The following is a 22,708-nucleotide window of genomic DNA, read 5'->3' on the forward strand; positions in this document are numbered from 1 at the left end:
AAATGTCTCATATTTCATAAATTTGCTAAATGAAAAAAGTTATATTTAGCTGAATGAAATGCATAATGAAATCACATTTTATCAAATGTCTATTTAGTGTGTGATGTGTGTGTTTTGTTTTGCCTTGTGTTGTTGCTTGTTGTGCAAGTTTGCTTTGAAGTTTGGGCCTCTATATTTGGTGTGTAATGGATTAGTTCAATTTTCAAAGAATGAGTTTTAATCTTTTTCTTTTTTACAGTGTAACTGTAAAAGTGGCTTTGCTACTTCATGATAGCAGAAAACAGGCCGAGTCTGTGACCTATCTCAGTGATAGTGTTGTGGGACTTGGCTTCTGTTGGGTGACTTTCCTCTGAGCCTGTGAGACAGATAACGTGGAAATGCAGTCAAATGACGTAGTTTGGCTAGATAAGATCTGTGAGCGCTATTGTTGACGTCTCATTGTGGTTAAAGTGGTTTTCTTTTCTTTTTTTTCTTTGCAAGCGCCAGAAAGGTTTTCGTTTAGCAGCTTTCTGCTCACAAAAAAACGTTGCTCAGGTGTTGACAATTTTCACACCCACATCAAACTGTTGTACAAACCAATACTTAGAAAAGTGTTTATTTTTTAAATGCTTATAGGAACGTCAGCAACATAAAAATAACTCATTTAACTGCTTCTTTGTCTTAACTTTCCATAGGTTTTGTGCAGGGTGGCAGTTGTGAAAGAAATGTGCTTTAAAGAGCCTTTGTTTTTTGTCCTTTTAGATGATCCTGTGGGACTGGGACCTGAAACAATGGTACAAGCCGCAATATCAGGTCAGTACTGCTCATGTTTAGCTTTTAACTAATCTGTGTATTTCAACACACACACACACACACACACACACACACACACACACACACACACACACACATATACATATAGTATTTTATTTGTATATTACATTATTCAATTTATATTTATTTGTGTGCAAGATTTATTTTATGCTTTTTTTTATTCAGCAGGATAATTATTATAATTGAAACTAAACCCATAAAATTACTTATAAAATATAAAAAAACAATATTTTATTTCAGCCAGTTGATTTTCATTCAGATTAACTTGATGAACTGAAAAAAAGAATACTAAAATAAAAACTATATAGACACACTTAAAAAACCTAAAACTTAAAATGTAAAAATGACAAACACACAACAAAAATACTAAAACTAATTAAAATTACAGTGAAAACAGAAAATAAAAACAGAAAATCTAATTCAAAATATTAATTAAAACTAATATAGTATCTCATCAATGATACTACAATAGCACTGATGTAAAGTCAGGAATAAGAGTGTAATCTGTGTTGTCAGTCACATACAGACCAGCGTCTCCTCTCACTCTCTTTCTGTCTGAAAGACCCTTATATCATCCATCTGAGGACCGTTTTTAGCCTGTTAGCATGCTGAGGCCTGTAGCCCCTCCATCTGCCCGCTGCTCATTACTGCGGCTGACCTGCGAGTGGATAACCCTCATACTGGCATACATAAAGCTTGCCAAATGACGTCAAAGCCTGGAGGAAGTGCTCGCTGTGCACTTTTACCACACACATGTGTGAGCACGCACACACGCGCAGGTCGCAGCAGTGCTTCCACTCTACTTTATTACTTTCATCTGAACCACCCCCTTCAAAAAAATTATGTAGGTTTGAATTAAATACAATCAATAAAATGAGCTCAGCATGTACGCACAAGGCCGAAGATGGATTAAAACTAGCTGAGTTTATAGATACGCCCAGGGTTCTTCCTGCAATATCATTATGAACGTTCCTTTTTTCCGCTGAGTGGATATCATCAAAAACTGTCTCTGCTACTTGGCTAGATTTATCAAATGGATGGCTCCGGGAATGAGTCATTCTTTGCTACAGTTACTACTCGCACAAGTCTGGAGCAGTGGGATGGCCTTCCTGTTGTTTAAACAGTAAAGCATGGTGCTAGCAATGGATTTGATTCCCAGGGAATCCATGAATTGATCAAATGTGCAGCCTGAATGCAATGTATGGAAAAAAACGTTAACACTTTGGTTTAGGGTCCAATTCTCACTATTAACTAGTTGCTTATTTGCATGCATATTTGTAGGATACTGGCTGTGTATTAGTACTTATAAAGCACACATTATTCTCCTCTTAATCCTACCCAATACCTAAACTTAACAAATACCTTACTAACTATTAATAAGCATTAATTAGGAGTTTATTGAGGGAAAAGTCATAGTTAATAGTAAATAGTGAGAATTGGACTGTAATCTAAAGTGTGACCGAAAAAACGTTGCCAAATGTCAATGTTTGAAATCTCACTACTTCTAAATTACCACAAGGAGGCAGTATAAGTCCCATAAACAGATAAGTGTGAGGTAAATTGCTGCTTAATTTTTGCATTCTATGGATGTTGTAATATGTGCTCTGTGTGTGTGCTTAGGGTGCAGTGAGTGGGAATGGCGTGGATCTATCTGTGATAAACGAGGCCAGGAACCTGGTCTCAGACCTGCTGATGGACCATTCTCTCTCACCCCACGTCCTCTCCTCACTGCGCAGCGTCAGCAGCCTCATGGGAACTTTCTCTGGGTCCTGCCGACCACGGGTCAACCCCTTCACACCCTTCCCCGGCTTCTACCCCTGTGCTGAGATAGAAGACCCCTCAGAGAGATTAGAGAGAAAGACACTGAAGGTAGGTGAGCAGCAGTGTTGGGGAAGAGACTCTGAAACTACAAGTTACTCATAATTTGAAGTAGTTCAGGTCAAGCTAAACTTTTGGAAAAGTAGACATTAGCAGAATGTAGCTTTTATATTGAAGCTACTCAAGGGCCAGTAGTTACATATATAGATATAAACGTATGTAATGATTATAATTAATAAATAAGAACACTAACTATAACAATAGGTGCCTGTGCATCTTTGGTACTTGGCCCCTAATTATAATGATTTTATAACTGAATGTATTTTTCTATGCACTGGTATTATGGCCAATACTAGTAAGCTGATAATTATATACATGTTATGGACGATAACTGACAAAAAGACTACAAATATATAATTTTTTTTTTTTATACTATTTTGTCAAAATAAATTACATTTGAAATACTAAAAAGTAAAATCAGTTGTTTTAAATGCTTTTAGGCATCACATTATAAAATGTACTATATGATAAATGGATGTTCATTATGAGATTTGCACTTATTAGTGTAATGCATTTAAAATAGTCCTTTTTAGTCTGAGAAAATATGGGAAATTAGAATGCACAATTAAATTTAGAATATCGGCCATTATATATCCAGTATGGACTGATACCATTAAATTAAAAAAATGTTATGTCAGCTGAAAACTCATATGGTACAAATATACACTACCATTCAGTTTTGGGTCAGTATGAATAAAAGAAATAAAAAAATAATACTTTTTATTCAGAAAGGTCAAAAAAAAAAAAATCTATTTCAATTTCAAATAAATGCTGCTCTTTTAGTGGTCTTTTCTTCAAAGAATCCTGAAGATTAAAAAAAATTCACTGGTTCTACAAACATTTTTCTGAAGGATAATGTGACACTGAAGACTGGAGTAATGTCTGAAAAATAAGCTTTTCCATCACAGGAATGAGTTACATTTAAAAATAAATTAAAATAGAAAACTGTTATTTTGAATTGTAGTAATGTTTCACAGTAATAATTTAGGAGAGTGTTTTGAAATATTGCCTCAACTTAGGGCTAAGTGCGCAATACCATGGGACATTAGGATGGTTGCTGGTTCGATCCCTGCAAGTAGTAATCCATGAGCCATCACTGTTGTGCCCTTGAGCACAGTTGTTTCCTATGTAGCTCCAAAGGGATTTTCTCTGTAACAGGTGTACTGTAAGTCACGTCTGCTTATTGAGTACTTACTAAACGACTGTGTACTTTCAGGGTCTGAGCAGCAGGAACAGTCTCCCTACCCCTCAGTTGAGGCGCAGTTCAGCCTCTTCTTCTCTGCCCCCAATGGAGTCTGCCGCCTCACGCTGGGAACGAACCAATGGAAAGAGATCTCTCTCTGAGCTCAGCAGGTCAGGCCTCACGACTACACTCTTTACAGACCTTAGTGTACTCTCTGTACTCCTCTAGGGGGGACAAGGACAGGAACACAAGTAGTCGTCACCAAATGTGATTTGGTATAATATCATAAAATGTTTTTATGCAATAGTTTTAAGATTTTATTTTGACAATGTGCTTTCTGGAATTGTACTGCTTGTCCTCAAGGTGGCAGTGTTAAAAAGAAATTTGTCAGCAGCTGGTTTTAGAATCCCTAAAAGAAACTTCATCTGAAGTAAATTGACATCAGTTGTCCCTTGCATAATTATTCAATATTTCAATTTATTAAATCACTTAATTGTGCTTTCAGCTCTCAATCAAAGTGTAGTAATCTCAGCTTTGTTTTAGTTAACACATTTTGCAATGTTAAAATGAATTGGACAGATTTTTCTCCCATACTTAGCAGTGGGCCTAAACATAGGTGACTTGACTTCTATACTTTTTTTTTTTTTTTCTTACAGCCAGAGTTGTGTTTCTAATGGGCCCAACAGCAACTTGCTGACTATACCTAAACAGAGATCATCCTCCGTCACCCTCTCCTACGGCCACACTGTACCCAGAAGACCAGGTCAGCACCAACTAAGAGTGAAATAACCTTCCCTTCATATAATTTTTTGTACAAAAAATTATATATGAGATTAGTCAGGCTGATTTAGATGGCTTTATTGCAACAGCTATATCCTCTTGTTGGCAAATGACAAACAAGGATGTCTTAGTAGATCTTTTTTTAAAAAACTTACTATTCAACACCTGAGCCAAGTTCTTCAAAATCTAATCTTGTTTTTTTTCTTCTTGTTTTTAAGTCTATATTATAATGTATAGTCTACATTTATGTATTCTACATATAGGTCAATCTAAAGAGTTTTAATAGTATGTGGTGTAACCCTTAAGTAAAAAAAAAAAAAAAAAAAAAACAATCCTATTTTTCAAGGTTTATAATTGTATAATGACACATAATGACCCAAACACACATACATGAGGGTCCTTTCTACTTGTTTTGTTGCAGGTCAACAAAATGGCTACCTGTACCGTATGTTGATTACACATCATTTATTTAATTGGACAGACAAGCAATGATAATAGATTATTGCCAACATTTCTTTTTCAAGAATTTCAGTATGTTTCAGTATGTTAATGAGACCTTTACAGACCTTTAGCAGTCTCTGTAAGACAAATATGTTTATCATAGCAGTGCATCTGATTATTTCTGTATATATTACTTCTTTTTTGTGTGTGGATAACTTAGTAGATTTTTTTCCTCATATATATATATTTAGGTGCTTCTCCCAGCCTGAGCCCCGTCAGTTCCCCGAGTCACAGTCTCTCTGCTGCTTCCGGCTCGTCTCTGGTCACACGCTCTCCGGTGGAGTTCCCAGACACTGCTGATTTCCTCACCAAGCCTAGTGTCAACCTGCACAAACCGCTGGGCTACACGCTGAGCTCACCTGATTTCCAGCAACCGTATCGAGGTCATGTCTCGGCCCCCTTGTGCACCAGGTACTGTAACTTCTAGAACCCTTTCCCTATTCTCTCTGATGAGTAGACCAATGAAGCTGCACCTTATAAGATAAATAATTAATTTTATTTTTTTAGTTGTGGCCGACAGATGCTGAAAGGTGTGGCCAATGTGGAAATGGGTGAGGGCCATCATCCAACAGCCAATGAGATGCAAAGAACACGCTCAGGTAAAGTTATTAAGCTATTTCAGGAATATATAGGAATATAGTCATTCCTGAGTCCATCCTTTGGTTTAACGCTCAAAATTATGCTTTTGCTTGCTTGTTTAGCTGAAGTAGCAGAGTATGGTGGGGAAAACCTGATCCGAGAGGAGAGCGTGGAGGCTGAGTCTCAGGAGGAAAGGACTCCAGACACAGTGGAGGAGAAGTTAAATAGCCAGACCGAGGAAGAGGAACAGACCTCCAGTATAGAGCAGACCTCATTGGACTCTGAGGTAAAGCGCACACACGGTGAACTGCACTTTATCCCCACATGGTTTCATTATATTAATGTCTAAAACATTGCCTCAGGAACTGAAATCAAGATCCAGTGTTGCTTGTGGACAAGTAATTTTAATTTATTAAGTGCTGTTTCGCCTTAGAAAGCCCCACAAGAGAAGAGATTTTCTTTCACGTAACCTCAAATGCCCTCATCTCGATTCCACCGCTCTCCCGCTCCTTTTATTGGCCAATCTGGCAGTTGTTAAAGTGGCCAGCTGTTGAACAAGCCGAGCTGAGTTTAGAAGAAGAGTGCTTATTTGCATTCCCATACTTTTACGTTGTTATGTGGTTGCTGGATTTATGGCTGTGGCTCTTGAGTGGATCTCTCCTCAAACCCTCGGTTTATTGTTCTGCTCAAAGGGGTCTACAGTAAGAGCGTGTGAGGACAACATCAATTTAGCTGACTTAGTCAAATATTTTCGTTGTTATCTCTGGAAAAGTGGCCAGGCATGACTTTTTCTGTAAAACTAAGCTGAGATTACTGCAAAACCTTCTACCTTCTGTCTGCTGACTGTGATTGATCTCTGGCAGGGAAATGAGGAGTTCAGGTTGGACTCTATGTTGGTGGAGCATGAAGCACTCATGGAAAAGATCAACACCTGGAACTTCCAGATCTTTGAGCTGATGGACATTACGGGAGGGAAGACTGGCAGGATTCTCAGCTATGTTAGTGCTTTGTAATTCCAAATATTAAGCCCAGCATTAAAAAATCCTATTGACATGATGAAGCTAATGAAATGCCTGAGTTCTGGAAATCAGCATTAGTCAAATTGAGAGTTTTTTTTCATCACTTTGGTGGAAAACATGGTTCTCTTTTAGATAATTAAAACCATTCCCGTTTCGTTAAATCCAACCAATTACACACTTTTATTGTCTGATCTGATGTGAATGGCATTTCATAGATTTAGCTGGATGTAATGCTAGTGGTCTCTCTCAGCACTGCGAGCCAATAAACATGAATCTGCAGGGACTCAATGGCTCACTGCTTGTCTTGTCTTAATGAAGTTCTGTTTGTTACATTCTCTCAGGTGGCGTACACTTTGTTCCAGGACACGGGTCTGTTCGAAATCTTCAAAATCCCTGTGCGGGAATTCATGACGTACTTTTGCGCTCTGGAGAACGGCTATCGTGATATCCCCTGTGAGAAAAAAAAAATCTTGTTAAAGTTAAACTTGAAAACTGGGTTAGAATTGTTCCAGTATTTCTCAAATTGGACCACAGTGCAGATTTGTGTCATATGAAACTGAGAACGGTTGGAAATTATTCCAGTGAAGCGTTAATGTGTTATTTTATCTGCTCTCCACTCAGATCACAACCGGGTCCATGCCACCGACGTCCTTCATGCAGTGTGGTATCTTACCACCCAGCCAATCCCAGGATTTCAGCAGATTCATAATGAGCACGTCACAGGAAGTGATACAGGTACAACTGTGCTCTCATACTCCATTACAGTTTTGCCATCAAGAAACTTTGAGGTATGTGAGTGTTACTGAGGCGGGGTGGTATAGTGGACTGGTATCTGAAAGGTTGTAGGTTCAAATCCCACAATGACCGATTCATGGTCTACCATCATTTTGCCCTTGGATAAGGTACTGGATGAAACTTTAATATAGGGTACATGATGGACAGATTCAGGTTAGAGCATCTGTTTCCTCAGTTAGGTCTCTAATTATATTTAGCATAGCTCCTGATCCATTAGAAATAAATTAGAGGCCGTTGCTCGGTCTTCGTTATTCCAGCCAGCGGCGCAAATGCTGTCCGATTAGAAATCGTCTGTTGCGATTGAGATCTGAGGTGGCTGCTGGCTCAGCATGTCCGGGGCTTATTTTAAGTCTGCTGATGGCCCTTGTAATTTCTCAAATGGAGTTCACTCTGACTCACTCTGCTGCTGTTCCACGCAGGAGCCATCTCTGGCAAGCAGAGGTGTTGAATCACACCGAGACCAGTGACTTCACTAGCTGGCTCAAGTACAGAGTTACAAAATATTCCAAAATCTTTGGGAAAGAGATGGTGGAGTATGATTTCAGAGTATTTGGTTTGCTGTAAAAACAGTCAGCTGAATTGCAGCCTCTTGGCGTGTTTGATTCTCTTATTTCATTAGTGATGTTTAAGGCCTATGCACTCCAATTTTGAATTAGCAACACAGAAAACATGCTTGAAAATAACAAATAATAAACTGACCTGTTTCTTTTTTGGCAAGTTTTTTCATTTGCTGAACATATTTCATATAGTTTATATATAGTATTATATTCATATAGTCATTTAGTTATGTAGTTTTTTTTTTCTTCAGGTATTTATATATTGGATATTTTTGGCCAATATTGCACATGCCCATTTCCCCTGGTATTTCCATAGATTACTTTTGCTGTCATCTAAAACTCACTTAAAGATAATCTTTAAAAACACTAATAATTTAAACTGTTAAATGCGATCTTATACAGCAAAGGAAATTCATTTTGAAATCTGCTTATTATAATGTTGTGATGTCTAAATTCACTTACAGCATTAAAGAAATTGAGTTTAGTTTTCAGTATTATTATTGGCTAGTCACGTAATCATTTTCACCATTCAAAATGTGACTTATCGGCTAATTCCCATTTTGAATACAAAGCAAGCTACGTGTGTCAACTAGGTGGTGTAAGATACTGTATTGATTTAGGAATGGACTGTCACCTGGAATGGATGTGTAATAGTGTTTCATCACTGGTTTTACATGGTAATTTTTTTTTTTTTTATTAGATTCGGACAGTGGAATTTCCCCAGGTAGGGTGGCATATGCCACGTCCAAAAGCTCCTCGTTTTCGGATGACAGTTACGGCTGTCTGGCCTGGAATGTCCCTGCGCTGGAACTCATGGCACTATATGTAGCAGCTGCTATGCATGACTATGATCACCCTGGTCGCACAAATGCCTTTCTCGTAGCCACTAACGCTCCTCAGGTTAGTAAAAGAACAATCTTTTTATCTTTTTTTTTCTTTTTTGCAGTTTAGAAGAACTATGGATTTTGTATAGTTAAATTCGTTCTGAATAGCTTATGAACACAGTTTTGGTTATCGAGTTTTCACACTGTTGTGTCAAGAAGTGAAGCCAGCCCATCTTTCATCAGAAGCATATGATTTTATGAGCATGGAACTTCTCGACTCATGCACACTGTTACTCTCTTCTTCTCTCTTTCTTTCCCTGTTTCCATCTCACCACACACACACACACACACTCTCACACAGGCGGTGTTGTATAATGACCGTTCGGTTTTGGAGAACCACCATGCAGCCTCTGCCTGGAGCCTGTTTCTTTCCCAGCCTGAGTTCAACTTCTTGTGCAGCTTGGACCATGTTGAGTTTAAGCGCTTTCGGTTCCTAGTGATCGAGGCCATCCTCGCTACAGACCTGAAGAAGCACTTTGACTTCCTAGCAGAGTTTAATTCTAAGGTAGGTAGCAGGGGTGCACTGATATGGTATCAATAACCAATATCAATAATCAGTAACGAGCACAACAGCTTGTTGTGGCCCAATACCAATAAATACAATTTACGTTTTGGTAAAATCATCATATAGATCAGTCATTGGAAAGGCCTCAGCTAGTCGAATGAAACAAGCATACTCAACATGATCAGAACAAAAATCAACATGAACAGACTTGTGCTCATTTATTATCAATTATTATGGGAGCTCAATTAATTAATAGCAGTTGTTATTATTATCAATGTGGAAAACAGTTTTTGCTTCTTAATATTTTGTGGAAACCATGATGCTTTTTTCCTGGATTCTTTGAATAGAAAGTTCAAAAGAACAGCATTTTTTTTTAATAGAAACATTTTGTAACATTTTAAATGTCTTTACTCACTTAAAGTAAAGGTCACTTTTGATCAATTTAATGCATCCTTGTTGAATAAAAGATAGTTTTTTTTAATCCAAGCTTTTGAACGGTAGTGTAACACGGTTTAACACATAAATATTAAGCAAAAACTTTTCAAAATTGATTATAAGAAAAAAAAATTCTTTAGCACTAAATCAACATAAGAGATTTCAGAAGGATCATGTGACACTGAAAACTGGATCAATGGCTGCTGACAATTCAGCTCTGTCATCACAGGAATAAAGTAAAATAAAATATATTCAAATAATTTTAAATAATTTTAAATTGTAATAATATTTAACAATATTACTGTTTTACTGTATTTTTGATTACATAAATACAGCTTTGGTGAGCTTTAGACTTTTTTCAAAAACATGAAATCGTCATTACCTGTGTACTGCAGAAAATGGTGCTTTCTCATGGTTAATCCTCTGATTGATATTTTTCTTTTTTCAGGTTAATGATGTGAATAGTCCAGGCGTCGACTGGACTAATGAAAATGACAGGTTGTTAGTGTGCCAAGTGTGCATTAAGCTGGCAGATATCAATGGGCCAGCCAAAGACCGCAGCCTTCACCTCAAATGGACAGAGGGTATCGTCAATGAGTTTTATGAGCAGGTATGTCCTATTCACTTTATTACACAACTTCAACTGTGGTAACATGAGTTCAACATTGGTGCGTTTTTGCATTTCTGTCTTTATAGGGTGACGAGGAAGCCAATCTAGGATTACCCATCAGTCCTTTCATGGACCGCTCGGCACCACAGTTAGCAAAGCTGCAGGAGTCTTTTATCACGCACATCGTTGGGCCTCTTTGTAACTCCTATGATGCTGCAGGCCTGCTGCCAGGATACTGGATTGATGAGGAAGGCTCTGACGATGAAGAGGACACAGAAGACATTGAAACGGAAGATGAAGAGCTGGATGAGGATCTTGAACCAAGTATGGCTATACACTTGTGCTCATAAGCAGTGTTGGGGGTAATGCATTACCAGTTACACAAGTTACGTAATCAGATTACTTTTCAAGTAACTAGTAAAGTAATGCATTACTTACAGATTTACAACATAATATGTGAGTTACTTTATTATTAACAATTAACAAGCCAGAATGTGAACATGAATACATGTGACAAATTCAATATCCCAACTCAACCTCCCTCTCCCTTAAACATGTGGTCTCTTTACAATGGGATACATACTAGGTAGATAATATAAAAGAAAAAAAAGAAAAATTACAGGAATACAAAAAAAACGGATAAGGTGGTAGGGTATTTACTCTTGAGTCCTGGTCATTGTTATTTGCAATATACTTGGAAATCTTCTCAGCAGCTATAGTCCTGATCTTTAATGTAGAGGATGTTGAGGAATTTTGTGCAAAATTCACCCGAGCCGTGGATATTTCTAACATTATAATGTCCCGGAATTGTGTCAACCACTTGTTAATATCCAGGGTGTGTGGTGGGAGCCAGTATTCACCAAAATATAATTGTCTTTCAGTCGGGGTTCAGCAGTATAGAAAAGTCAATCGTTTTTGATAAGGCTCAGTCCAAAATGTATAAAGTAAAATAAAGTAGAAGTCAAAACGATGTCTTTTAAGTGGCGTCCAATATTTTTTGTGACAGAAGTTGCAATGAATCAGTTGGTGAATAAATAGGATTCCTAGATGAGGTGAAAATATTGCCACATACTCTTCCCCAATCCATGATTACCTCCTCTATTTCAAGGTCTCTTTCCCATGTACGCAATATGGACAAGCATTTTTCTTAGACTTTCCCGTACAACCAAGAGATCAAGTGTCTGGAAGGGGACATTTCAAACCAAGCAATGATCGGATGTGTGGTGAGCAGTTTTCCCCAAGGCACCCCGTAGGCCTTCATAGCCGACCTGAGGTGCAGATACAAAAAGAGGGAAGAGGGTTCTGTTCCATTCTGCTCACACAGTTCTTGAAAGGTTAACATGCATTCAGGACCAGAAATATATTTCAGCATATAAATGTCCTACTGTGTCCAGCCTCTGGAGAAAAATGGTGCACTTCCCGAACGAATATTATTATTATTATACCAGATAGGTGTATGGGTGTGCCAAATATAAGAGTTATGAATGCATTGTTCCTTCGGTTTAATGTTAACTATTGTGTTGGCCTTTTGGACCAAAGGCTTGCATACATTTTTTGCTGTTCAACCCAGAGAACAGAATGTCTGGTTTGCCTGCTAAGCTCTCCTCTATCTCTCTCCAAGGAACCCTGGAAAGTGGGTTGAGTCAAACCTTAATGCATTTTATTTGAAAGGCCCTATGGTACAATTCAAAATTCGGTAGCACTTATGTTTTGCATGCAGCAATTTCTTAAATTTAAGTCAAATTTAAATCGGGATTCAGGAGTAAGTGTAGAGGCATTGTGTGCGCTGTGTAAACAATGACGGTTATTGTAGTTCTAGACTAAACGTGAGCATGCATTTACTCATCTCACTTGCACAAAAACAGATTGAGTATTCCTTAAAATGAATAAGAATTGTGAAATACAAACTCAGAATATTATGCAAACCTGTAGTAATGAAATATTTTACATAATACAAAATACTTAATACTGTATTTAATCTTAATTTATTAGTCTTTGCTGCTGACATTTTGATGATCCAATTCAACCCCAATAAGCAAAAATGACTTTACTTTAAACATCACATTTGCATTTAATTTATTTATTTTGCTGAAGTAAGAGCATTGAACTTTATTCTGCATCATATTCTTCTGCAATCCAGAATGACAGCACAGCTGAAAGGTTTTTTTGAGGTGCGTCCTCTACTGGACAGGAGAGAACATGCGTTTCCTTCAGCCCGAGGCTTATTCATTTCACTTTTGGTGTGAAAGGGCCTTTTCACGAAAAATAGAACTTTTGTTACTTTTTCTTTCCAGCCCAGGTGAGAACAAGTAATGCAAATGTAACATAATGCAATAATTTCCATAAAACGTAACTAAGTAAAGCAATTAGTTACTTTTAGCAATTAACGCAATATCGTAAGGCATTACTTTCAAAAGTAACTTTTTCACCAACACTGCTAGTTTACATAGCTCTTGTAGAATATGTAATAATGAGAGAATGCTTTTCCCCCCAAATACCTCAGCTTAGATTTCGCACGCACTAATTGTGTTTTCCTTACAGAGAGGAGGAAGGGTCGACGTCGGTTGTTCTGCAACATCATGCAGCACTTAACAGAGAACCACAAGGTGTGGAAGAAGACCATCGAAGAAGAGGAGAAGGCCAAAGAGCTGGAGACACAGCAGCAACAATCTGAGAGCCCCAGCCTTCCTCCATCCACCTCTTCCTCCGATGACATTCAGGTCATCCAAGAGGAGACAGAGGAGGAGGAAAGGCAGTAGCAAGAGGAGAAGGTCAAGAAATGAAGCTCATTGAGGGGCTTAAACGGAGGGGGTGACCCCTCCCTCTCCTTCACCTACACAAACACACACATTGACACCCAGAGGAAGACCCTAGCGGATCTCCCCATGCTGAAATTCGTCACTGTGCCGACACTCTGAAGCTAATGCAGTTCACATTGTGTTGAAAAAAAGGCCTTACTACTGTGAGAGGACCCTTTGGTGGGAACCCCACTCCTATGCACTTTCACCCCATGGAGAATCAGCGGAGAACGAACAGAGCTTTGAAGACGCAGAATCGTGTTATGAGATTAAAACAAGACAGAGAAGAAAACAGGCAGGGGAGAATCGTGCCATCCATGGTTACCTGGCTGTGATGCTGCCTTCAACGTAGAGCTCTTATCTCTCCCGTAGGTACTTAAGTCAAATAGGACACGAAAAAAGACTCTGGGAAAAAACAAGAGACAATGACATAATTGACACCCGTTACCAAAGCGAACAGTTCAAAAACATAAAGACTACAACTGATGCCTTTTCAGGCTCAGTGTCAGGAAGCATAACTCAAAATGTGCCTGTCTGAACTTAAAATATATATATATATATATATATATATATATATATATATATATATATATATATATATATATATATATATAGTTTGTTTTTATTTTTCTTGTGGTCCAGAAAATGGGCTATGTATCCTGCACTGTATGTGCAGTCCCCAATTCATGCTGGCGACATAAAACACTGTATTACTGAACAGAGTCACTAGGACAAGTGGAAATGCTGACATTTTTGACTGAAAAATGACCTGACTTCTGCATCGTTTTGGATGCTTTTTATTCATGTTGATCACTTTCCTGCATTTTTTTTTTGTTTGCCTTTGTTGTTTGTAAGGTAGTTTTCATTCTTTCATTTAATTTGTTGTGTGTTACTCCCCACCTTGTCCTCTTCGGGAACGCTGAGTTGCCAATCGTTGAATCTTATCTGTAAAGTCCGTCTGTGTTTAAAAGCATAGCAAATGGGACAGGAATGCTGTTCAAAGAAGGGACGTTTCTCCTTTTTTACGTTTAAATATATATATTTTTTCACGGTTACTCAGGATTCATGTGAAGGATCGATCCTTGTTTTTTGCGAAAATTTTATTCTGCAATTTCAACTTGCACGTCGAGCATTCTTTTCAGAGGCGGGACAGAAAAAATTTCTATTTTTTGTATGAATAACTTGAAAGTCATTAACAAAAAGAGATGCTCCCTCAAAGTGTAGTTAACCCCCGTCCTTATCACCTGCTCCAGACCGATTTATCCATGTTAATTATTTCCAAAGACCCACTGATAAGAATTGGAACCCAGGATTGTTTCTGAAAACAAAATGTTTGACTAAGCACGCAAGTCTTAGACTAAACAATGCTTTGGGGTTACTTCACGTTTGGCATTATTTGAACATACGGACACATGCTTGTACTTACTCTAATTATTGCCAAATGCATAATCTGGCCAGTTTGCCCATTTTCAAGTAATCCAGGGTTTCACCTTGAAAGCTGTACTTTTTTCTTTCTTTCGTATTTTCTTATTCTTCACCATTAGGCAGGTTTAATACTAAAAGTTCTATATTTTTTGTCTGAAGCAAGAACTCTAGGCATTCCACTAGAATAATGAGGGGAGGACGGGGAGGTGGAGACTAACCGGCTCCGGGTCTCTTTCTCTCTCGGTCTGCCTCATCTCGACAAAACTCATTTTGTCTCTGTAGAGGAAAGTTCTCAAGTAGGCAGTGTAAATCAAGCTAGTATATTTAAGAGTAAAAAAAAGATATAAATGTGCACATTTTACTACCAAACAAGTGTTTAACCTCTGCACAGAAAGAATACTTGCATATATAAATATATATATTATATTATATTATATATTTTTTAATTAATCAACAATGCGTCTGTTTTCTACATACAGCTGACATATATTGTACATTGAGACCATGTAATTATCATCTTGTTTCAGGAGTTTTTAAAAAATCTAATGCTATTTACAGATGTGGATGTGTTTGGGTGTTGTGTTTTTCAGTTTGTTAGTTGTTTATTTTGGGTGCACTGTCTTTTGTTCCTGCCCATAACCACTCTTTGCCGAACGCCCCTGATTTCCAAAGCTCGCCGAGCTTGTATCAGCGATGCCGGATGCCTAAATGTCTCTGTCTCCATTTGTGGGTTTGTTCAATAGTCACTTTTTTTGGCCTGTGCTCAGGGTGTGTTCTGTGTTGGGGGCTTGTGCGCACCCAAAGCAGCTTGTGGTTTTTTCTCTCTCTCTGTCTCTGTGTCTCTCTCTCTCTCGCTCTCTCAACTGTGTGTTCATCATTTCTTTGATCTGGGACTTAAAAATGGCTCAGTTTGTACCACCCAACAACCCCCCCGGCAGATCAGAGCGTCACAGCACCACCATCCCCTCGTGTTGACCACTTGCTCGACCGTCAAAGCGGACTGTGGTATCTCACTGTGGGGCATTCGTCGCAACACCGTAACCTCCGACGTTCCTGTCATCAGTATCTTTATGATGGCATTTACTTTTTTATGTAGCATTTAGATAGCAATGTCCGATTTAACCATTCAGCCTTTTCAGGGTTGTGGGGGAGAATTGACTTTTTTGTTATTATTTATAGCTGTCATAAAAGCACCATCCCTGAACAATAGTTCTACTCTCAATTGATTTCTGTCTGTGTGTGTCATTTTTATTTTTTTGTTCTGTTTATGCATGGGAGCGGATGTGTACTTGATTGCTTTAAGTCAGGCGTTTTCAAAGTGGGGTCCAGGGACCACAAGAGGGGGAGTGCTTAAAGGCTCACAAAATGTATTTTAGGGCTACCAAAGTTAATATGTGCACTGAAGATATTAATGAAATTTATTGACAGCACTAATTTTTAAGTGTCATTTTTAAGGCTTGTGCTCACCAAGGCTGCATTGATTTGATCAAATATACAGTAAAACCCGTAATAATGGGAAACATTACAATATATAATGTTTTTCAGCAACGATTACTCTAGTCTCCAGTGTCACATGATCCTTCAAAAATCATTTTAATATGCTGATTTGGTGCTCAAGAAATATTTCTCACCACTTACTATGAATAGAAAGTTCAATAAAGATCAGCATTTATTTGAAATAGAAATATTTTGTGACATTATAAATGTCTTTACTGTCACTTTTGATCAATTTAATGTAGGATTGCTGAAGGATTCATTTCTTTCACACACACACAAAAAAAAACCCCCGAAACTTTTGAATATTATATGTATGTCTCTGTAAATGTAATTTTTATGGGGGGTTTTTTCCACAAAACTACCAAAAAAAAAGTAGTGCTGTTAATAAAAAAAAAATCTACTTGTTTTTATGACGTCACATGATATTTTCCTCAGTGTTTTTTGTATACATGGAAAATATAAAACAACCTTAATATTTCAGGAAGGGGGCTCCAAGATGATCAAAATATTTGGGGGCCCTTGTCATCACAATGTTTGAAAACCCCTGGTCTCATTAATAGTGAAATCATAAAACGTTTGCAAACCACATTATCCAGGTACAAATAAAGTGTTTTAATCACACCACCACAGTGAATGACCAAGCATTGAACATGACCTTTCACCTATTAAGAGGAATCCAGACACAAGCAAAGTGTCTTCGCCCTTCACTATTATCTCAATGACGCAACATGTTTTGACATTATCTGTGTGTGCTACTGAGCATCGTCTAGCTGCAGGTTGCTGCTTATTTCTTTAGTGCTCAGATGAAAGCCCAAGTGTTCTCATGGGAGGAACTGCCTGTAAGATGACAGTCAGCGGATGATGAGTCCCCAAGTGTAGGTCGTATGAAAGGCCAGCCTTATCTCTTCAGATGACAGAATCACTGTGACAGCTTACCCATAGCAGCGCTGCCCCTACCCGTCACTCTCAGTTTTTAATTGAATTTCTGGTCCTGTGCAGTTTGTGTAAGTAATAACACAGACTGGAAAGATTATTTGGCCTGTAAATGTTTTTACTGTGACAACATGGGGATTCGAAAGGCACTGCATGAGAAGGAATATATATATATATATATATATATATATATATATATATATATATAAGCTACATGTATTGCATACTGTAGGTTCACAATTAACAAACACTACTGTCAAAGTGAAGACAGTTAGGAACTGCCATTGAAAAACATTCATTTTTGAAGTGTGCTAGATTGATAAATTCACAGAACTACATGAGTCATTTCAGCTTGTTTTATATGGTGTATAACTTGGCTTCGGAAAATTCCAGCACAGTTGAAAGAAAGGCCGCAGGCAGAAAAAAAAAAACTTAGGATCAGCATTAAAACACAACTCGCGTAACAAAGGTTAATTTTGTGTTTATTTATACAAGTTTGTAAGGGTTTTGTTTCATTTCATTCATCAAAAATCTTGCACTATAAAATGTATACTGGAGTCAGCTTTTCACAATAGCACCATTTTTTCCTCTTATATTGCAGCTCAAGTTTCTTGATAATCTCTTTCCACTGAGATAAACTAGGGACAGGGCCGTTATTATTGCAGAACTGTTATTTGGCATTAAACCATCAGGAGTCATGAAACATTTCCAAAACTTTCTGGGAAAGGCAGCTGTTCTCCTCTCACTTACCCAAATCCAGAAATAGTTCAAGGAATGCTGAAAAAGACAGACCTCTAAACCATTATAGAGGTAAACCCTGTCAATCATTGACACAGCTCTTCTCATATTAACAAGCACAATGTTCGGTTGGTTACACAGTACACTTTTTCGAAGCTATCAAAGATACAAGCTACACTATATCTTGATACCCTCATATACGTACTCATTTGGTAACACACGTGCTCATTCTTTGCTCTCCACGCCATATGTTCTGTAACAGTACTCTTATCACTCTCAGGCTGGGTTCTGTGAAACTTTAAAGGACACGTTCAGAGAATTTAACAAGTCAATATCAGAGGTCAATATTCCCCATTGAAAAACCTGATGGAATTTAAGATGGGGAACTGCTCTAACATTTGCGTTTCTTGGAAGTATCCCCTGAGGTGAGTGCATGTGTTCTAGAGCTCACGGGGGAAGTCTTACTGCTGTCTCCTGATGGCACATATGGCGTATGGCCGAGGCTGAAGGGTCATGCCCAGTTTCGGAGAGAGATTTGGAATAAAGCCTTCGGGGAACTGAAGGTTGAACCTCTGGAGCAATGTGGTGAAGAATAAGAACATCTCCAGCCTGGCCAACTGCTCTCCCAGACAGTGCCGCTTACCTAAAGACCATCAAAATGGATACGTAAGAATGATGAATAACGTGACAAGCTTTTAGATTTACTGATTTCCTAAATGTTTGCAGTTTACCTATTGAGAAAGGGAGAAATGCTTCACGCCGGACAAATTTGCCATTACAGTCAAGGAAGCGCTCTGGGCAGAAGATGGATGGGTCGCTCCAGTACTTCTCATCAAAGTGCACCGAGTACAAGTTAGTGATGACCATGGTGCCCTTGGGGATAGTGTAGCCACGCACCACTGCATCTTGAGACGTAGCGCGGAAGATGCCCAGTGGGACGACATTGCAAAGGCGCAAGACTTCATGCAGCACTGCCTCCACATATGGCATCCTCTGCTTGTCTTCAAGAACAGGTGGTCTGCCGTTCAGGATGCAATCGATCTCCATTTGGACCTTTTCTGCACAGAAAAAAACATAACATCATTAGTGCAATGACATTAAAATGTTGTAAACGAGAACTGCTTCGTGGGCACCGGGCAACCAACCTTGTATCCTGGGATATAGAGCCATGTAGAGCATAGCCCAGCGCAGGCAATTTGTGGTGGTCTCTGTGCCTGCGATGATGAGTTCTCCAACAGAGAAAATGAGATTATCTTGAGAAAAAGATGTCGCTTTATCGGTGGTGCTCTGTTCCATTTCGTCCAAGTAGGCATCAATGTAATGTTGCGGTGACTGCGGAATCCTGCCCTGTGAGAAGCGATTGATGATTTGCAGAAGGAAGTTGTACACCTTGTTGGCATTGCGAAACAGCTTTTGATGCTTCCCGAATGGCACGTACTCCATCCAGGGGAAGGCGTTGTACAAGAAAGCCCAGCCACTGGCAGCCAGCTCCACATTCTCACTGAAGATCTCAATCATGTGCTGAAAATCACCATCGTCGTAGGTGAAACGCTGGCCGAAGATAATGAGGTTGGTGATGTTGGAAACGGCATTGGTGACGAGATGCTTAGTGTTAAAGGGTTTCCCCTGGTGCTTGTCAATGGCATCCAGAAAAAACACACACTCCTCAGAAATCCTCTCAAACATTCGCTGACCACTGCCAAAGTAGCGGAAGCAGTTCACAGCCAGTTTGTGGTGTTCAATCCAGCCTCGACCATATTTGCAGTTCAGAAGTCCTAGACGGAAAATAAACAATGCGGTTGGCTTAAAAATGGAAACAAAGAAAGTTCATCTGATAAACTTTCTGTATGTTTAACCAGAGATTATAAGTCAAACAGCAGTCTTGTGGGTTAAACACAGTTTACAAGAATTGCAATACTGATTATTTGATAACCTCATGTGTGACTGTCCGCTTCTCTAGTTATTGCCCCAACTCTGACATACATAACCGTGCCAGAGCCTTTTCTCTGAATCACCCAAATATTTGAAAGAGTACTTCACTAAAAATGAAAAATCGTTCATTAACTTCCCTTATATTTTCTGTATAAAACAATTGGAGATTTTTTTTCTTTCCCAGACATTTCATAGTGACCATGACTGTTATGGACAAAGAAAAAAAACACACAATTAAACTAGTCCATAATATATGCTTTATTCTGAAGTCCCATGACAGCTGCACAGATAAAAATGTATGAACTCTATTGCAGCTTGTTATCATATAAAGTGTCAGTGATTAATGACTTATTTCGGTCGGTTTCTCACACAAAGCAATCCTGTGGCTTCAGAAGACTTGGAGTACAGTGCATGAATATACTGTAAAAGTTTATAGTTAATGATGATTTTTTTTTTTTTTTTGCTCCTTTTGTTTCTTCCATAAAAAAAGAAAAAAAAAGAACTGCTTACAAGTTTAGAAGGACATAAGGGGGAATACATAATGTCGTCTTTCGTCCTAATTTTCACTTTGGGAATTTTTATTAGTCTTTAACTATCTAGATTTTTCAGCAGTGATCTATTCTAGGAAAACATTCAAAAATAAATTATTCTATAAGAAACCACTTACCTCCCATTTTTGTCATCTTTTGAAATAAAGGGAGAGATGGGCGGTCTGCAAAAACCTCACTTTGATGATACAGGCATTCTTTAATGGCATCATAACCATTTAGAATAACAGTCGAGATTCCTCCCAGGTCTAGACTGAAAATCTGGATAATAAAGGGCAATATTCATTAATCCACTCCAATGCCAAACATATTTCTACTAATGAACGGAGTATAATTAGAGGACTACATTCACCCTCGTGGATACGGTGACGAAAACGAATTAGGGATGCTGACTCAGCATGTCTTGGCCATTATACAAAACTGAGTGCTTTAGCGCTCTGCCAAAAATGCAACGCTAAATGCAACACTCTTTTGTTCCTTTCAAATACACTTCTCGCGACGCGGCGCGTCAAGACTAGAACGCTCCAATTCACTAACACGGACCAATCATCTGTGAGCTCAACGAGGGACATCAGCAACAGTAAAATGAGTGTATAACTGTCGAAATAATAATATAATAATTATAATGATAATAATAAAAATGCCTGCATGCAACTGCATCTGTAATTAATCTCTGCAATAACAGAAACAATATTTTGTCACAATAAGTAGCCAACATTGCACAAAACATTTATTTTTTACAATAGTAGTTAGACACCTAATATAAAGTGGGACCATTATTATTTATTATTAATATATAAATAATAATACATAATAATAATAATAATAAATTAATAATGTATTATTAATAACATAATAATAATATATATATATATATATATATATATATATGTGTGTGTGTGTGTGTGTGTGTGTGTGTGGCTAGAGGAGTAGCTCTGCAGCGCGCGTCAAAAAAAGAAACTCAAGGCGCATGGCGACGCGCCGCAAGGGACGCTTCCATTGTAGACAGTTACATTGATTACAAGACAGTAAGATGCATTACAATATTATGCATAATTATTATTATTTAGTGGCTTAACATAACTTTTTAAAAAGAAAATCCATACAAGTGACAACTTGAAAAATATTAGCAAAAACGTTAAAAGTTCAAATCAGCCAATTTGACAAGTCTACTGTATAGTGCATGTTAATTGATCATGTGCAAGTAAATAAGAAAAAATTGAGGACTGAGAGTAAGTGTCATCCATACCTGTCCGTGGATATCACTCTGCCTCTTCATGTAGACGTGAGGCTCGGTAGCTAGGGACAGAATATTCCCTATCAGGGGTAAAGGTGTCGGTCCAGGGGGAAACCCTCGGGGTCTCCGCTGCTTTACGAGCTGGCAAATCACCAGCAAAATGAAGATTGTAATGAACAAACTGCCCAAACAAATGAGCGTTTGCTCCCAAGACACAGAGAGCAGAGATGTCAACCGTTTAATCGATACCATTTTAGATACTTAAACACTTTGGGATAATCTGTGCTTTCTGAAAAGTTTCTGGAGCTCCGTTCTCTGTCAGACAGTGTATTAGGAGATCATCGTGCACATGTTGCTCTATATCCCCCGCCTCTTAAAGGCTAAGATTGGCTGGCGGAAAGAGCGCTTTGGATTAACTTGCATTGTGTTTGATTAAACGATGGTCAGAACTATTGATTGGCGAGAATTCAGACACATTTCTTTTCATTAGGGCAGATGTTCACAAGTACGTTTCCCAGCGGGGTTTTCTTTGTATTGGAGAAACTTGCAACATAAATGGCCACGCCCACCCATGTAAACCAAAAAAAGGACTTTGCAGTGGAAACCCCTTCTCTTCTTTGAACTAGTGACTAATTCATCGAATCTTTTGAATCTGTTCATTAAAAAAAGACTCGTTCATTTCTTCATTCAGTGCCCCTTTTTGCGGTTACACCATAGCGCCCGTAGATTGTGACAGGCGAGAGTATGTTTGTATGTAGGCTATTATAAGTTAACCATTTCCTTAATCGATTCATTCAACAGCAGACGACGGATAGTTTTTGCCTACAAGTCTACTTAAAAATGAAGAAAAGGTGTTTAGCATCAAGAGATGTTCCCACAAACTACAACACATGTCTATCTTTTTCCTACTTTGCGGACTACTAAAACTACCCGTGGCAACAGTGTAAAAAGAACATCGACTCATTCAATGGAGGGGGCTGTCCGTTTAGTAGTTCCTTCCTACCAATGAAATGCTCCTTCACAGCTCGCACTCGAATGCTATTTGCTCGTACGGTGCTACT

General features: G+C 38.4%; 2 protein-coding genes across 2 annotated transcripts in view; one reads left to right on the plus strand and one right to left on the minus strand.

The window, feature by feature from the left end:
* Positions 1-17,372, plus strand: part of pde3b (phosphodiesterase 3B) — a 60,220-nt gene extending 42,848 nt beyond the window's left edge. Inside the window, exons 2-16 of the mRNA XM_082149951.1 lie at positions 742-792; positions 2,434-2,682; positions 3,908-4,044; positions 4,531-4,637; positions 5,347-5,566; positions 5,663-5,754; positions 5,857-6,020; positions 6,598-6,732; positions 7,095-7,206; positions 7,375-7,488; positions 8,806-9,005; positions 9,291-9,494; positions 10,378-10,539; positions 10,626-10,863; positions 13,081-17,372. Coding sequence (XP_082006077.1) covers positions 742-792; positions 2,434-2,682; positions 3,908-4,044; positions 4,531-4,637; positions 5,347-5,566; positions 5,663-5,754; positions 5,857-6,020; positions 6,598-6,732; positions 7,095-7,206; positions 7,375-7,488; positions 8,806-9,005; positions 9,291-9,494; positions 10,378-10,539; positions 10,626-10,863; positions 13,081-13,298 — 2,403 coding nt within the window. The 3' untranslated portion in view covers positions 13,299-17,372. The remainder of the gene's footprint in view (positions 1-741; positions 793-2,433; positions 2,683-3,907; positions 4,045-4,530; positions 4,638-5,346; positions 5,567-5,662; positions 5,755-5,856; positions 6,021-6,597; positions 6,733-7,094; positions 7,207-7,374; positions 7,489-8,805; positions 9,006-9,290; positions 9,495-10,377; positions 10,540-10,625; positions 10,864-13,080) is intronic.
* Positions 17,373-17,657: 285 nt separating this feature from the next.
* On the minus strand, positions 17,658-22,568 carry cyp2r1 (cytochrome P450, family 2, subfamily R, polypeptide 1). The gene is made up of 5 exons (XM_082150255.1): positions 21,660-22,568; positions 20,530-20,671; positions 19,076-19,705; positions 18,662-18,988; positions 17,658-18,573 (listed from the first exon to the last, which is right to left on the minus strand). Exons 1-5 carry the CDS (start codon positions 21,897-21,899, stop codon positions 18,392-18,394), a joined length of 1,521 nt encoding a protein of 506 aa, XP_082006381.1. The 5' UTR covers positions 21,900-22,568; the 3' UTR covers positions 17,658-18,391.
* Between the last annotated feature and the right edge of the window lie 140 nt (positions 22,569-22,708).

Source organism: Leuciscus leuciscus, assembly GCF_965113295.1.
Source record: "Leuciscus leuciscus genome assembly, chromosome: 2".
In the NCBI taxonomy this organism is placed as follows: Eukaryota; Metazoa; Chordata; class Actinopteri; order Cypriniformes; family Leuciscidae; genus Leuciscus; species Leuciscus leuciscus.

Excerpts from the sequence above, each read along its gene's own strand:
- cyp2r1 (XM_082150255.1), bottom strand. The coding sequence starts at position 21,899 with ATGGTATCGATTAAACGGTTGACATCTCTGCTCTCTGTGTCTTGGGAG. Across the intron at positions 19,706-20,529 it reads AAAGATGACAAAAATGGGAG|GACTTCTGAACTGCAAATAT; the intron begins GTAAGTGGTTTC and ends TTTTCCGTCTAG. Across the intron at positions 18,989-19,075 it reads TCTATATCCCAGGATACAAG|AAAAGGTCCAAATGGAGATC; the intron begins GTTGGTTGCCCG and ends TTTTCTGTGCAG.